This window comes from Falco cherrug, chromosome 4 (genome assembly GCF_023634085.1).
Source record: "Falco cherrug isolate bFalChe1 chromosome 4, bFalChe1.pri, whole genome shotgun sequence".
NCBI classification, from domain to species: domain Eukaryota; kingdom Metazoa; phylum Chordata; class Aves; order Falconiformes; family Falconidae; genus Falco; species Falco cherrug.
In genome coordinates this window covers 65,414,132-65,430,322 of record NC_073700.1, presented here as the reverse complement: position 1 = coordinate 65,430,322, position 16,191 = coordinate 65,414,132, and the positions used below count along the sequence as shown (strand labels likewise).

Below are 16,191 nucleotides of genomic sequence, written 5' to 3'. Positions count from 1 at the left end.
AAACTTCACATAAAACAAAATTGAACTGAAAAGAGAGGACCCAAAGAGCACATAACCTTGTCTGAAAGGGAGACAGTTCTAGAAGGGAGAGCTGTGTTTTTGCCAAGGTACAGAGCTAAGCTTTGAAACAAATCATGTTGGTTCAACTGGACCCTTCATCACAACGCCTTGTAGAACACCACCTAGGATATTATCAGCTACTTCACCACTGGGTTGATTAGCAACAACATATTTGGCACTGAAACATCAGAAACAACAGAAGTAGAATATATTAGTAATGAAAGAATAGTAGAATCATCTTAGATAACTACTTCAGCAGCAAGCAGCAGGGCACAGAAAAACCTGTTGACATTCCTTTTTTCTCATGTTCTGCTACTGTAAGTATATTCTCTCCAAAACTGACTGGGGCATATTCAGCTATTGCTCTCATTAAACAACATTCTTCAACTTAAGCTGCAGATCACTGTAATCATTTCAGAAGTTTAATAACTCATTTGCAAAGCTTACCTGTATAAACAGTCCATATAGTCTGCCCCTTTGCTATACTCTTCCCAGTATCTGTGATACATAACCAGCACTTGTTCTTCAGCTTCCAGAACTCTCTGTGAAGGATAACACACACAACCCACTAAAATTAGTAAGAAAATAGCATACATACATAGAAAATCATAACAGGATTATAATTTTGGAATAACAACTGCATACTCAAAATTAAGACCACACCTAAGCTTTAACTGGTCTAAAAATAGCTTTGTTGAGATGACCAGGAAACTAACAAATCTTTATACTACAAAGTTTTGGTAAGCCAGCTGCAACACAAAGTTGCTTTATCTTGCACTTTAAAAAGAACAACCTCTATAATATATTATTTTCTATTTGTTTTCACAGAAGTACTTGCTTGAATAAGCATGGTTCATATTCTCACACCACACTGGTGGGATAACTCACACAACTATTCCCTCATTGACATGGATCAATTTTAAACTCGTGCAGCCACATGCACACTGGAGGAGCTGCCTAACTCTAGCCGCTTAAGATCAGTATGCCTTACCCATTAGAAAAGCCCTTATACTTACCAAGAATCCTGGAATAAAAAAAGTTTCACGAAATGCAGACATGTGCAAACTTAAAACAGATTTGTAAATCTAGGCCCAAACCTTTTGGAATTTAAGCAAATAGTAATCTTTTTGTTGCTGATGTCTGAACTTCTCAAAACATTTTCATACTTCAAAGGAATAAGTTCTACAATTTAAACTAATTAGTCTGATTTGTGAAGGAAGATGAGATCCTAGGAATTCAACTATAACTCTCTATAGAGTATGTAATTTTAAACTCTGGCTCAAGTAGCAAAGAAGCTTATGCAAAAATAATGTAAAAGAGGAAAGCTAGTAGACAAAACAAAATCTAGAGTGATTCCCTCTACGGTATGATTTTTGTGAAAGCTTTCCAACATTATTTCAAAGACAAATGGTGGATAGCCAATTAAAAACCACACAGATGTATGCTTTCCACTACTTCCCACAGCTTCTACTGTGCTGGCACCTGCCCGATTATCCAAAGTGAGCTCATGCAGCTCACTAGATAAACGAGGAAGAACTTTTCTATCCAAGTTGTCTGCTAGTTTAGTGAACTGACATAGTCTACCAAAGTTTCAGAGGTATCCTCTCTGCTACCAGTGGAACTACCCATTAAGACACCCAGCCTATCTTGACAAATACATGGGTAATCTAAGCTCAAAAAATAGCATCAAGCCATTTAAGCAGTACTGTGCAGAATTTGCAACTCTTCATTCCCTATACAGACATCAAAGGCAGGCATCTTATTTAAATCTACTCTTTATACTAAAATACAAGGAGACACTGTTCATCCATCCTACATATTCAACATGATGAATCATGATTCTGTTAAAATTAGCTGTCTTAGCTGATGATACAGAAGTTAATTCACAGTTACATAGGTATACAAGTATTGTTATTTGGCAAAATAAGTAATTCATCATTAATTCCTCCCCTGCCAAGCATTTTTGTTATTCTATTTCCCACATATTTTGCAAGTTTTCTTTAGCAGAGTATATACAATCAGTTTCCAATACATTAGAGTATATACTTTAACATTGTAACAGTAACTATAGCGCATTTGGAAAATGAAGACATTCTGGAACTTGTTTAAGCATTCAGTAGAAAAGAACTTGCTTTTCAAGCCAATGAGTATTTTATATAAACTGTAACTGTTGGTTTTAAAAAAAACATTCTTTCTTTTGTGTTGCATACAGGCAGATATCTATATATCTGTCTACACTGTGTTGTGTGATGTGTTACATAGATAGATAGATACAGACAAAGATATATATTCTGCCCCTGGAACTCTCACCTGTGATTTAGTCTCATAAAATCTGCACACCTTCATCCATACAAAACAAACAGCCCCCCTCCCTGAAGTCGAAAAAGACATACAATACCTACATGTACATCAGTAACTGTATAGGTTACCTTGTGCAAATGACGCACATGATTTTCCAAAAAAATTTTAGTCTCAGTATAAAGTCTCTCTCCAAGAGGTTCAGGATAGGCCACACACAAAGCATAAATGTCTCTGAGCTCAGAGTCAAGGTTTGTATCTGCTTAAAGTGTGAAAACTTACAAACAGCATTTAAGATTTACAGAACCTTCTTTTCTCTCCCACACATGCATTTTAGATGTTTTTCATATTTTTTTTCAGTTAAGCACAAAAGAAGTCATTTTCTTAAATTAGTGTAAGTCCTGATTTATGAAGAATCTAAGCTTTTAGCATCAATAATAAATTTTAAGTAGTGGAAGGTGAAAGAACGTTACAGCTAAGATCCTGGAACTTATGGCAGCCCCATATTGGCGTGGCTTTTACCACTTACTTGCCATGCACAAATAATACACAATTATCTCAAAGTGAAAAAGCAGCTTTCATCCAAAATTCTTCCTCTGTACCTGCAGCCAATGTGAAACTAAGATTGTTTTTGGATAATGGAAAGAAGCACTAATTAGGTTAAAACGTGATAGCCAAGTATGGAGCATAGCAAAAATGAAGCGAAACCAACTTCAAGTTTTCCTCTCCCAAGTCCAAAACAATTTACTGTCCCTGAGTATTGGTCCCCACTCCACAGGTGAAACAATTTTGTGGGACACTGGAAATTAAGTAATCACAATGGTAATGTGGGCACAAAAAACTGTCTTCTTTTTAACCATCATTACTATTTCAGTAATCCTATTTAGATCACAGCTACACAAAACAGTAACACTTGCTCATTTAAATGGACAGCAGCAAACAATTAAACCTCTTAAGGTGGTTCTGCCTCTGAAGTACCTTGCAGAGCTTTAAAAAAGTCACTTGATACTTCATCAGGAAAAAAAACCTATGATTAACAACTTGGCTTTCAGAAAAGTCAAGAAATGATTAAGTCCAGCTTCAGGTGAAAAACTGCAGGACAAACTAGTTCTGCAGAAGTTATCTAAAACCCATTATGCTTATCCACCAAGATTAGGTACTTTATAAAACCAGCCAAGCTACAAATTATGATTTAGCATAGATTACTCTTTAAGGTAAGCTCTTTAATTAAGGGAAGACACAAGATCTGCTTTCCTGTAGTCTACCTTAAAAAAAGCACATGCCTGTGTAAAAGGAGGTAGAAGACATAAGGACAGTTGACAAGTCACCTGCCTAGTCTATGGAACAGTGGCCAAGCTCTCATCCCACAGTTCTTCCCAAAAGCATGATTCTTTTTTTACACATAACTACAACTCAAAAAAAGAAAGGTACTGATATGGGACAACTAAATGGAAAAAAGCCTTTATTTGGCCACTGGAATCTGAAAGCCTAATCTCAGTTACAGTTATTTCATCCATTGCGATCATCTTTATCAGAATTCTCCTTGTAATGGCAAGAAGCATTAAATGGAAATCCCAACAAACAAAACAGGCAATATTCACTGCTTTATAACAGTAGCTAGCATTACATTACACCAACTTCCAGAGTTATGAGCAATGAAATATCAAAACTATTAAATTATTAGTGAAGAATGAAATATTTTCTTAAACAGGTTGTAAAGAACAACTGAGTTTGGTTGGATTTTTTTGCCACATTCCCCCTCCCCAACAAATTGTCAGCCTAAGGATGGTCCACAGTCAAACACATCCTCAGTACTATTCAAATCACAAGCCTCCTCACTACGTAAATAAGGTATTTCTGAGAAAGTAACTTCCAGAATTAGAAATCTTTGTAAGCTACTCACAAGCAAAGAGGACATTGGTTTTTTTCTTTTTAGATCCACAACTACACTACCTGCATCGCAAAAACTATTATGGATCTCCGCTACCAGAACCACTTGCTTTGAAGTTAGAGGAAACAGGCAGTCTTCACCACCACAGCACAATAAAATAACGGCAGCTTACCTGATGAAAGCAGCAAACAAGTATCTCTGAATTTATCTAGCCTCTGTGTCTAGGCTTCAGTTAGAAGTCTAGATGACTTGACTGTTGTAAACAAGTTTTAGTTGTAATAAACGTATTGAAGATCAAAAATATTATGTGTACTCCTTCACGAAAATGCCTATCTTCCAAACATGCCTTTCTTTATTCCAGAGAGCAGTCAAATTTTCTTGCAGATTAAGAAAGCAGAATCCAGTATTCTTCCTTGACATAACACTCTTGTGTACCTGCTGAAATTAAACTAATGGCTTAATCACAGAAGGACCTCCATATCAACCTCACACATTTTCCTGTAACAACCAAATGATAAAAATCAACACCAAATCCTATTTGTTGGATACTAAGTTTCTCTGGATTTCTACAAAAAAAAAAAAAAGCTACCATGAGTCTCAAGAACACATTAAAGTGTAGCTTTGCTACAGAAAGCTTACATTCTTGCTTAGTTTGTACTAGTTTATTCACTCAACTGTATCTTTCATTTCAGAATCCAAATTTAGGTGTACCATTCAAAACGTGAATCTTTTAACAAAAAACCTTTGAGAGGAGATGAATCATTAGTCATCACTGGTATTTTACTCCATAAACTTAATGCACATTTTTTCTGTGATGCTGTCCCTCAGAAGATCAGGAAGCAGCCTTTACTGTTCAATAATTCATTTTAATGGTGAAAGCCATCTGTCCTTCCAGTTCAGCACATAGTTTTGCAGGGTGAGAAAGGTCAAAGAAAGCTGAAGCCAAACTGTTCTTTAGGGGCCTTCACTCTGTGTCAAGAACATCAAAAGCCTTGCACAATTTAAGTACTCCAGTAGCTGCTATTTGAGGGGTATTACCCAGCAAGGGGAAACCAAAGCAATTCCAAACTAAGGGGAAAAAAATAAATCACCAGTTACAAGAAAATACTGTATCCAAGGCCATAAAAGCTCACTAATACTGTCCCCGGGGTAAAAAAAAGCATCTAGTTAAGACCATATATTAACAGAAAGTTTTGAATGGATCTTCTCTAGAAGACCAAAGCACAGCTTTCAGAAAAACTCTGTGGTTGTTGGTCTTCCTCTGCAACAGAATCAAAATTCATAGAGCACTTGAGGACTCACAGTCAGAAAGAATCATGATGATATGAACTTTATTTACTCTTCCTTCTCTTTGGGCTGGTTCTTATATTAAAGATATAGTTCATAAGTTGTTGGTTTAGGACCCTTGTAAAATGGGGGATTAGAGGAAGGAGAACAAATATGCATAAAAGATTGAAAAAAGCAGGTGGCCACGTTGCATACTTTTAAAATAATTCTGTTTGCTGTATGGCTACCTTCCTCCCTGGGTACTGTTCATCCTGTTTATTTGGTTGGTGGAAAAACCATGACAACAAGCAGAAGATCCTGAATTTCTACCTATTCAAAAAGGTTCTGCTGCTTAAAGGTAGTTATCCAAGTACAGATGAACTGTAACTCTAACCAAGCTTGATCAGCCTTTTAACTTAAAGAGTACTCCCTACCCTACTGAACACTTAGAAGCAAAGCCTTGAAAGTTATACAAAGCATTTATAATAACCAAATTATTGTAAATAGTATCTCAGAGAGACAACTGTCACTCATTTACCAGACAATGAAACAACTCCAGAAACATTTCTTTCTGCAGAGAACCTTAAAGGAAATCTGAAGGTCAAAGGTGGCTCAAGATGACTCACAGTTTAAATAAAGTGACATATGGTCTTTCAGGTGATCTTTTCCAGAAGATTTTTAACGCTTACACAGTTGTGCTTCCCAGCCCATTGCCATTCTAGCGTTTCAAGTTTGAGATACAAGCTATATTTAAAGGTAAGCTATGTTTAACAACAGAATTGCCAGCATTACAGAGAAAACACTATATTCAAGACAAACAAGTTCTGGGGAAGCAGTGAGGCAAAAATTAGTTCTAGAAATGCAATCCACACAGTAAAAGCCTCTCACCCCTAAAATACTATTAGTCTCCATACACTATTTGATCTCAGCTGTCTCAAGCAGCACAAGAGAAAGCAAACACTTCTTAGAATACACTGCTGCAGACTGAAATCATGATCCTTTGCTATATTTTATCCTTTGTTTCCACATCACTGTTTTAACTATAAGGAGACTACAAAGATCAAGTGGTACTATAACCAATGAAATAACCTGTATTAATTTCATTAACACACAGTTCAAATCATTGGTCACCTTTTTATTGTGCTTATTAAACAGCAAGAAGAAGAGTTAATGGGACATTTTGTTATAACATCCCTATAGATGTTTAGAAACAGATTACTCAAATTGAATTTAACAGTGAATTTAAAGCTAACAAAGATCAAGATGATGTATTTTTCAAATGCCACATCTTCCTAAAACATATCATCAAAACCTTAGTTTTCTTTATTTATTTAAAACCTGGAACACACCAGCTGTATAAAATGACAAGTTTAACCAAGTCATTCAATTCTCAGTGAGCAGTTTGCGTTAAAACCTAGAATTTGGTTAAGAGTAGCATAAGTACTAAACAATCAACATTTAAGTTGGAAGTTACAAGTCACACAAGCTTCTCAGGCCTTTCAGCCATAGAGAATAAGACAAAAAGGCTCCTGCCTGTGCCAAATCAGCACTAATAGTGCCACTTTCTAAGGAACATAATTCCAAGATGATGGCAAGTAAGGTCCTAAGAATTACATGCCAAATAATTCTTCCAAGACTGCTTCCCAAGTCTCCTATTCATAAGTGTTCCCCTTCTGATGTTCAATCAACTGGAGTAAATCCCAAAAGAGGATCAACAGCAGACTAGTGTAAAAGGCCTCCATGTAAGAAGTTCTGAGTGAAACATCTCATTCAATTATTATTTTAGATTTTAGGTGCCCTTGTTTAAATGTTTAGAGCTTTAAGCTACAGAAGTTAACAGCTTGTTGAAGACTGAAATACGCAATTCTCAAAAACTGCTTAGAAAGAAATGCTGACAAATTATGCTGTGGTAGTAAGTACACAACTCATTAATTCAAAACGTCTGTAAATTTTGTGAAGCCATTTGAACTTGAGTCCCGGACCAGGTGAAGAGTCGTGCCCCTTAGAAATTAACCACAAAGTTTTAAAATTAAAGAGCTCCTTAAAGATTATCACACCATAGAATAAGGTTCCACAAAGACTTTGGGAAACTGATTTTTTAATGTATTTATATGCATGCACACACTCAAAACAGGCACATGGGAAAGCAGTTCTGAGTCTCTTTTCTTTAGCCTAGCTCTTGCACCCAGAATAAGCTTATGTTGTAAAAATCTATGTATAAGAATCTTCTCAGGAGCTTTTTTTTCACCCAGAAGAATTAACAAAACAGTAAGTCTAAATCATTCTCCCCTACAATTAAACCAAACTCAGTCAAATTGCTGCAGAACAGCTGCAAAGCCTCCTAAAAGTCTCTCAATTATCCACCACACTGTAATGCCTTATGAATGCACAGACACAGGGCACAACATAACTGGTTAGAATAGTCACACTTATTTTAAAAGAAGTTGACTGAAACTTAAATCTTGTAAAAAACTTACAAGTCCATTTTACATGTAAAATGCAAACTTTTCACCACAACAATATATGTACAGCTGTGCGTTGAACAGCAAGATCATATGACCACAACTAGAAAGAGTAATTATTTTTTAAAATAGCTTAACTGTCAGAGAGTAGAGAGGCAATAAGAGTGGAACGAAAGTAACAAGGCTTTTTTACAAACCGTTGCTACAGACATGTCCAATACGGTAGCCGATGCATATACTTCTGTGAAAAGCTATAGTATAAGCTAAGCATTAAAGCTACTAAAAGTGAGTAAAACTCAGAACAGTTTACTATTTATTACCATGGCAATTTCCACATAGAATACTTCCCAAATATGCAGAATTTCCCATCTCTTTCAACTTATCCACTGACCCACAGGCTTAACAACTGATACAACCTTACAATGACAGGTACAACAGGCCTACTCCATGCCAAACACGTCATACAAACACATTAAGTCAGATTTTCACTTAAAGGATACGAGAAGCGATCATTCCACGTTGCTCTTTCAACATAATCCAACATAACAACAGCTTTAATTGTTGTTAGAAGTTTGTTCCATGTTTCATCAAAGTCAACTACTCGTGGTTTCAAGGACATTGTGGGGCTTTAGTGTTAATCTGTAGAAGAATTAAACATGTCAAACACTGCACAATTATTTTAAAAAAGATACATTTCCTTTGAATTTTTCAATTTAAGTTTTGTACACTGTTGCACCACCATGATACAGCAACAAAAAGAACACCCACCCCTGCTTCCCCACCCTCCAAAATCAAGCTCACAAGCCCCTAGGTTTAACATTATGGAACACTCATGTTGCATGAATACCCTATAACACAACGTCAATTAACCTAAGAAAATCATGCCTCAAAGTTCATCACCTTACCAAGCTACCAATTTAACATTTCCAAATGAAGAAAACAAGTTTCCTGTAAAATGTTGTTTGTTCACTTTCATGCGAAGACTGTTTCAGCTGTATCTGAGAGAATTTTGGGCAGGAACATACTGAATGTATTAACAGAGTATTTGATATTCACTACTGTCAGTTTGTAGTCTATGTTCACCTCAAGCTTTCATGAGACGTTTTTGGTGTTATATTTAAAAAGCCACAAAACCCTAAAGCTTTGATCAGGATAATAAAAGAAAACACATCTAAACACAGAGTATTATATAGAGCTTGTGCAGCTTATTGCACTGTGCAGCAGGACAAACAGTGAATTCTTTCAAGTAAGACATGGCTTGAAGATATGGAAGCAGTGTTAGTAGTTTCATATAAAAAACCACTGGAAGAGATTTATTGAAAGAAAAGCATTAAATTACTGAAATAAATAGAGGAAAAAATGTAACTTAGAGGAAAAAAAGGGGGCCCTAGAGACACAACGGTGAAGGCCTCTTCTTTGTTTCTATCTCTCTGTCCTATGCACCTAATCTAGAAAGGACCTGATATGTGACATTCCATACACAAAGAATTCTAGTTCCTGCTCAGAAACACAACATTGTAAAACTAAAGCAAAAAGTGGAAAGAATACTTCTATCTCCATTTTAAATAGATGGAAAAGTGACTCAACTTGTCTTCCCAAATTTTCAAGGTCAGAAGGGTAAAAAGAAAGCTAGCGACAGACTTTCAACACAAAACACACCTCTATAAGAGAAAGAATCAAATGGCATGTTAAAAAAAACTATTTAGCAACCAGCTTACTACCTTAACTGCTACTGGCTTTTAATTTTTTGCAGGCAGATCAGTTCTCTCAAACTGCAGGATATATAGCTTCTCAGTTTAAGGAGAGAAAAAATTTAAAAAAAAAAAAAAAACACAAAACAAAACAGAATGCATATAAATGCCACCCTGACTAACCAACCAAGCTCCTTAACTGTCGTGAATTTGGGAACCACAGAGGGTTGTTTTCCTCTACCTGCAACACAACAGTTTCCGTTTAAAACTTAATCAACATTTGATTTCATACAGAAACTGAGTAGCAACTAATATCGAGGAAGTGGTATTATCCTATGTTTTATGAACAGGAATCTTTTTTAAGAACCACCAAAGCTCAGAAAGTGGTGTGTAAACATTTTCAGTTCAGTAGAAACATTTAAGCTGTTACATTTGCAACATAGTTACTACTTTTGGAAAACAAAAACAAATCAACAGTCCATTTATGTCAGTTACAGCTTACTACACAGATCAGTGAGAACTGACAACACAAACAGATACGCATCAAGGAAGGTACACTGAAAAACACAAACCCATTTTTGTTTCATAGAAACATAAACCTCAGTAGAAATAAACAACAGGAGAGCTCACTTCCAGGAGGGGAAAAAGAAAAAATAAAAAGTGCTAGTCTTCTAAAAGCTCTGATGTTATTATTCTTCTGGAAAACACAGGACTATTTTCAGCTGATCCCTCCCCAAAAAAATATCATGGTCCCCCAAAATTTTAAGAATCCTAAGAATTTCTTGTGGTAACAATGGTATACTTGGTTGAATGTTATGTTACAGGTTGCTCTCTCTGAAACACACTTTGTAACTCTATTCCATCACAGATAAGCAAAACGGAGGGGAGGAAGGAAGGGTCAATATAAAGTCCTCCCCACCATACATCACACAGAATCTATAACACTGCGTTTAGTATCACCAAAACCCCTAATAATATGTAAAGCACTATGTATCCACATACTCATAAAGGTACTCTGGAGTTAAATAGTTTAACACAAAGCTGACTTATTTGGCATTATCTTACAGCTTTCACAACAATACAAATTGAAGCATGTTTTCTAGACGTGTTCAGAAAGGCAGTATAACTTTTTCTGTAAGACACTGGGGTTTGGGGGTGGGTGTAGGTGTGTGCTACGCTTTGCTGTCTGCAGCGCGCAAGCTTACCAGCTTAGAGAATTAAATTACTTGTACCGATGCAAGCAACCTCCATAGTAAAAATCATCGTAGAGAAGAGTATCTACCCTAGGGTTTATAGCATTCGGGGGTAGGAAACCATACCTGTGTGACCAGCCCTAAGGTAAGCGGATATTGTCGAAACATATTTACACGTGAGGATAACGAAAGGATGTTGCTTCCATCACCTTGTTCTTTAAACCATACCGCTGTCACAGTGAATATAGTTCCTCCCACAAATAAATGTAGGGTTTTGCCAGCATCGAAACATCCCCCGAATTTCTCAACTGTTTAATCATTTAAAAAAAAGCGATATTATATTACGTGCGAGCGGCGGGTGAGCCGCCGAGGGCTAGGGCAGCCCGGCAAACACGTATGCAGCGCGGCCTGCTGCCCCCCCGTGCCCCCGGCACCCCCCGCTCCGCCGGCAGGCCGCGGGCAAGGGACCTGCCCCTCCACCGAAAGAAAAGCGAAACCGGCTGCGGCGGCAGCGAGGAGCGCGGAGCAGCCCCGCCGGAGCCGCCGCATCGCGCCCTTCCCGCCGGGCAAGGGCAGGACCCGGGGCAGGACCCGGCCCGCGCCCCCCGCAGGGGGCAGGGCGCTGCCGCACAAACACCCGGGGAAGGGAGCTCGGGGCGGGGCGCTGACCCCGGCGGGCAGGACCCCGCGGGGCGGCGGGTGGCGGGGCCTCAGCGCCCTCACACGCACCCGGCCCGGCCGCCCGCAGCGCGCGGAGAGGGGGGGACCGCCGCCTCCCCCTCGCTCGGGGCTCCCTCCCCTCAGCGCCCCGGCGCTGCCGGCCGAGCCGGGCCGGGCCGCGCCGGGCGGGGCGGAGCGGGGGGGGTTACCTGGCGGCAAGGGGCCCGAGTCAGCGACGCCCGCCCGCCGGCCGGCCTGCCTCGCTCCCTGCCCTGCGGCCGCGGTCCCTGCCCCGCTCCGTCCTCACAGCGCTGCCATTACCCAAGCCGCTCTCCCCTCGCGCCCCGCCCCTCCGCCGGCGCCGCCACTGCCGGGGACGGGCCGCGGGCGGCCCCGCGCTCTCCTCGCTGCCGCGGCGCCGCTCCCTCACCCGCCGCGCTGCGCGCCGCGCGCCGCCGCCCCCAGGCTCGCCCCGCCGGCTACAGGCTGGGCGAGGGCCGACGGGTCCCGGTGCACCGTCACTTTCCGACCCCACCCCCCCGCCTGAGGAGAGAGGCTTGGTACAACCCACTGTACGGCAAGCACGGGCGGCCGCATTTCCCAGCAGCGGGGCAGCCTGCGGCCGCACGGCGCATGTCCCGCCGGGCCCCCGCGCACGCGTTGCTCCTCCATTGGTGACGCTTCCCCTGCCGCGCGTGCGCGGTGCCGGGCCGCGGCGGGGCACGAAATGGAGTCGCGGCGGGCGGTCGGCGAGCCGGCGGGTTACGGCCGCCTGGGCCGCCCTCCCCACGCCCTGCGCGGCTCCACGGGTGCCGGGGAGACTAAGCTTCGTGCGTGGGCCCTCCCCCGGGCGCGGCGTGTCGCGGTCCCCAGGGGCCGCCTGAGGAGATTTCCGTCTCCTCAGAAGATGGAGATGTGCCTGTTCCGCCGCAGGGGGAGCGGGCAGCCGCCTGGCCTTGCCCCAGCCCCCGCCTGCCAGCAGGGACCAACGACCACGAATAAACCCCCTCCAGCACCTGCTCGAGGAGAAGGGCCCCTGCAGCGGCGGCGCCGGGCAGAGCCCCCCCCGGCCCTGGCCGCCCCCTGCTCCAGCTGCCGCGGAAGGGTGCCCGCCCTATGCTCTGCCGTCTTCTCGGCGGAGAGCAGCAACAGAAAGTTTTAAACTCGAAATAACCAAGTGAAATCACTGTGGAGACAAAGTAGTTTAACATCTTCATGTGCCCTGAGCGCACGTATTTTCCGTGCCAGTGATGGCCTCTCTGGTCATGCAGACACCCTTGGAACTTGCACAGAATCAGGGCTAAACGGCAATCTGCTCTTCAGAGAGCGACCACAACTCCTTCTCACTTCTTACCTGGGGTAATTAAATCTGTTTCCTTACATTTTGCAGGAAAATGGAAGCCTGTTTCCTGAGCCTTATCCTAGAGACGAAAGGACAGTGTGCTTTAAAGCTGTCTCTAGTTTTCATGAGAGAAAGGCTGGGGCACTGACAGACAAGGTAGAATGCTTCCGAAGTACAATGAGAAAACACGTAAAACTGTAAAAAGTTAGGTGCAAAAGTGTAACTTTTATCAGTTTACCATGGCTCTGCAAGCTATTTGCCAGAGGGATACCTATTCTAATTTCTAAGAGCAGGAGAAAGACATCTGATTGCTGAAGTCTATTTCTCCCCTTCTCCAAACGAACTGTGGGTTAGTTTAACATGCAATGCCACAGAAAGTCACACTTGAATTTTCTAGGAGCAGTTTCTTGCCTCTTCCCCCTGGAAATCTGCTGCTCATCTTCGAATTCTCCTGAATCCATTCATTCTTAAATATCTGAACGACTTAAGTATTTTCTTTTTAGTAACTGTATCCCTTCCATAAGTAAAGATTGCTCTTCAGAGATCATTAAAAAGACGTTTACTAGATTACAAAAAAAAATGTAATATCTCCTTAGGCTATTGTATAATCTTATTATTTTTCTCTTATGTGCATGTGTAGCACTATATCATACAAAAGTCATATACTTTTAAGTACGGGCTTTTTTTTTTTTCCTTTTTAAAAGGTATCTATTGAGAAAATCTTAAAAATAGCTCACTATATAGCTGTTTGGATTTGGTTTTCTCTTAGGAAGTTCAGGTATGTGAAGCATAGGCCAATATGAAAATTAACCAGAAAAAATACCAAATTCAGTGTAGCAATTATTAATATAATTGCTGCATCACTCAAAACATAACATATTTATAAGTCTAATTTCTTTTTTCTTTTACTTGGAGTATGGTTCCTTCCAGTGGGAAATCTGTGTTTGATTTCAGTCCACATGTTTGTTTGTTTGTTTGTTTGTTTGCTTAATTATGGAAATGCCACACAGCTACTCTTATTACGCAAGGGAGTTTTCATACTTCTATCCTCTTTTACATGCTGTTTAAGTACTCATTTTTTTCCTTTCCAACTGAAAATAGAACACTGGAAATATACAGCTGGTACAGTGAGGTTGTGTTCTTAAAAGAGACTCAAAATTCTTTTATAGTTCTTGTAACTTCCAGAAAAAAATTCTTCAGGCCTGGATGATAGCCAGAGATCTGTTTCTATATATGCATGTATAAAACCACTGGCTTCAAATTCTTAAATATAATTTTTTCCTTGGTTGTGGAAAAATACTGCTTAGGTTATGTTTTTGTTAAAAGTCAAGCCCAGTTCCTCGGTTCTGCAGAAGCAAGCTTAAATACTCTTTAATAAAGAGCCACTGGAAAATCAAGTTCTAAAGACATATGATAAAGAGTGATAACTCTGTAGTCTACATTGAGTAAGAGATTGTCACAGTGCATATTTCTGTATCTTTGTAAGACTGTATGTAGGTATCAGGTTTACATTATTTTGGTATTTAAAAATATCTTAGTTCTATTAATATTCAAAAAGTATCACATCTATTTGACCTTAAGTTTTAAAAGACAGGAATATTTTAGGCTCTCAGTTTGGCAGTGGTCTTCACATGGGCAGCTGAAAAAAAAAATCGGCCAAAATTATGTAATAATCAGGCAATTACATCAGCAGGTAGTCCAGCTGATCAACTGTTAATGCTCACATTATGCTCTGAAGTAAAATTTCCAAAAATTATGTACTGTGGTTAGCAAGTCCTCAGCACAACAGTTCTTTTCTACAGATGTGTTCTATCACATTATTGAATGCAGATATAGCCAAAGTGCATCAAAATACAAAAATGCTTATAACGTGATAAGCACCCAGAATGTTTTCTGGAAATCTCCTTACCAGCCATTTATTGCAGAAATTGTTCAGTACATTTGCCTTCAAATAGTGAGTATTATTATGGTGACATATAATTTTTAAAAAAAATGCACCAAGGAGATTTTAAAATAGGCTAATTCTGCACATGCAAAGTAGATTTCTAGAGCTGAGCTAGTCATTTTAAATCTCTTTTTATACTGAGAGATGTAGGCAAGTCATTTACCTCATGCTGGCTGACAGCTGGCTGAACATGAGCCATCAGTGTGCCCAGGTGGCCAAGAAGGCCAACAGCATCCTGGCCTGTATCTGAAACAGCGTGGCCAGCAGGACAAGGGCAGCGATCGTCCCCCTGCACTGGGCACTGCTGAGGCCGCACCTTGATACTGTGTTCAGTTCTGGGCCCCTCACTGCAGGAGGGACGCAGAGGGGCTGGAGCGTGCCCAGAGACGGGCAACGGAGCTGGTGAAGGGTCTGGGGCACAAGTCTGATGAGGACCAGCTGAGGGAACTGGGGTGGTTTGGTCTGGAGAAGAGGAGGCTCGGGGGACCTTATTGCTCCCTACAACTCCCTGACAGGAGGCTGTAGGCAGGTGGGGTCGGTCTCTTCTCTCAGATAACAAGTGACAGGACAAGAGAAAATGGCTGAAGTTGTGCCAGGGGAGGTTTAGATTGGATATTAGTTAAAATTTCACCACCAAAAGGGTGGTGAAGCATTGGAACAGGTTGTCCAGGGAGGCGGTGGGAGCACCATCCTTTGGAGGTGTTTAAAAATGCATAGATGCGGTGTTTAGGAAAATGGTTTAATGTTGGACTTGGCAGTGCTGGACTTGATGATCTCAAAGGTCTTTTCCAACCTAAATGGTTCTATGATTCTATGATTTTAGGTTTCTACATTATGATGGGATAAATAGCATCCAAGGCTCCATATAAAGGAAACCTAGCAAGACTGGTTCAGATAAACTGCACTTTAACTTTAAAACATTGTTTTAAAACATGTATAGTATCAACCTTGAATATGCCTATAGATTGTTGCTGTTAATGTATTTCTTGATACTGTCCAGACTTTAGGACTCTCTAATACCTGCTGCAAAATATAGCTGATCCAGCTTTATTCCTATCAAAGTAGAATAGAATCTTATGTTTCATCTTTGAAAATTTGAATTTCAAATTTTAAAAGTATTTGGGGCAGGTTTTCTGGAAATACCTAAGTGACATAGACAAATTAACCAGGGCAAATACACATGCTTCTACAGCATTTCGCTGAAAAATTAAAACCATGTTAATGTGAAAGATGTTACATAAAACCTATGCATAATAAGGAGGTTCTCCAGAAATGTCTCTGCATCAATGTTTATATTTTATTAAAGCTAAAAAAAAGGATTAATTTAGAGTACACAGTAGAAGTATCCACAGAGATGTAGTTTTCTGGAAAACATGTTTATTT

General features: G+C 40.4%; 1 protein-coding gene across 4 annotated transcripts in view; it reads right to left on the bottom strand.

Annotated features, from left to right (window-relative positions):
• CUL2 (cullin 2) overlaps positions 1-12,098 on the bottom strand; it is a 52,364-nt gene extending 40,266 nt beyond the window's left edge. For 2 of the 4 annotated variants that reach the window (XM_055708293.1, XM_055708296.1), the window contains exons 1-4: positions 11,731-11,885; positions 8,478-8,616; positions 2,490-2,592; positions 508-602 (exon numbers count right to left, since the gene is read on the bottom strand). In XM_055708293.1, the coding sequence (XP_055564268.1) occupies positions 508-602; positions 2,490-2,592; positions 8,478-8,596 (317 nt within the window). In that variant the 5' untranslated portion in view covers positions 8,597-8,616; positions 11,731-11,885. Of the gene's footprint in view, positions 1-507; positions 603-2,489; positions 2,593-8,477; positions 8,617-10,987; positions 11,116-11,730; positions 11,886-11,951 lie in introns of those variants that run through there. The other 2 variants (XM_055708294.1, XM_014282560.3) reach the window with 2 other exon arrangements.
• Between the last annotated feature and the right edge of the window lie 4,093 nt (positions 12,099-16,191).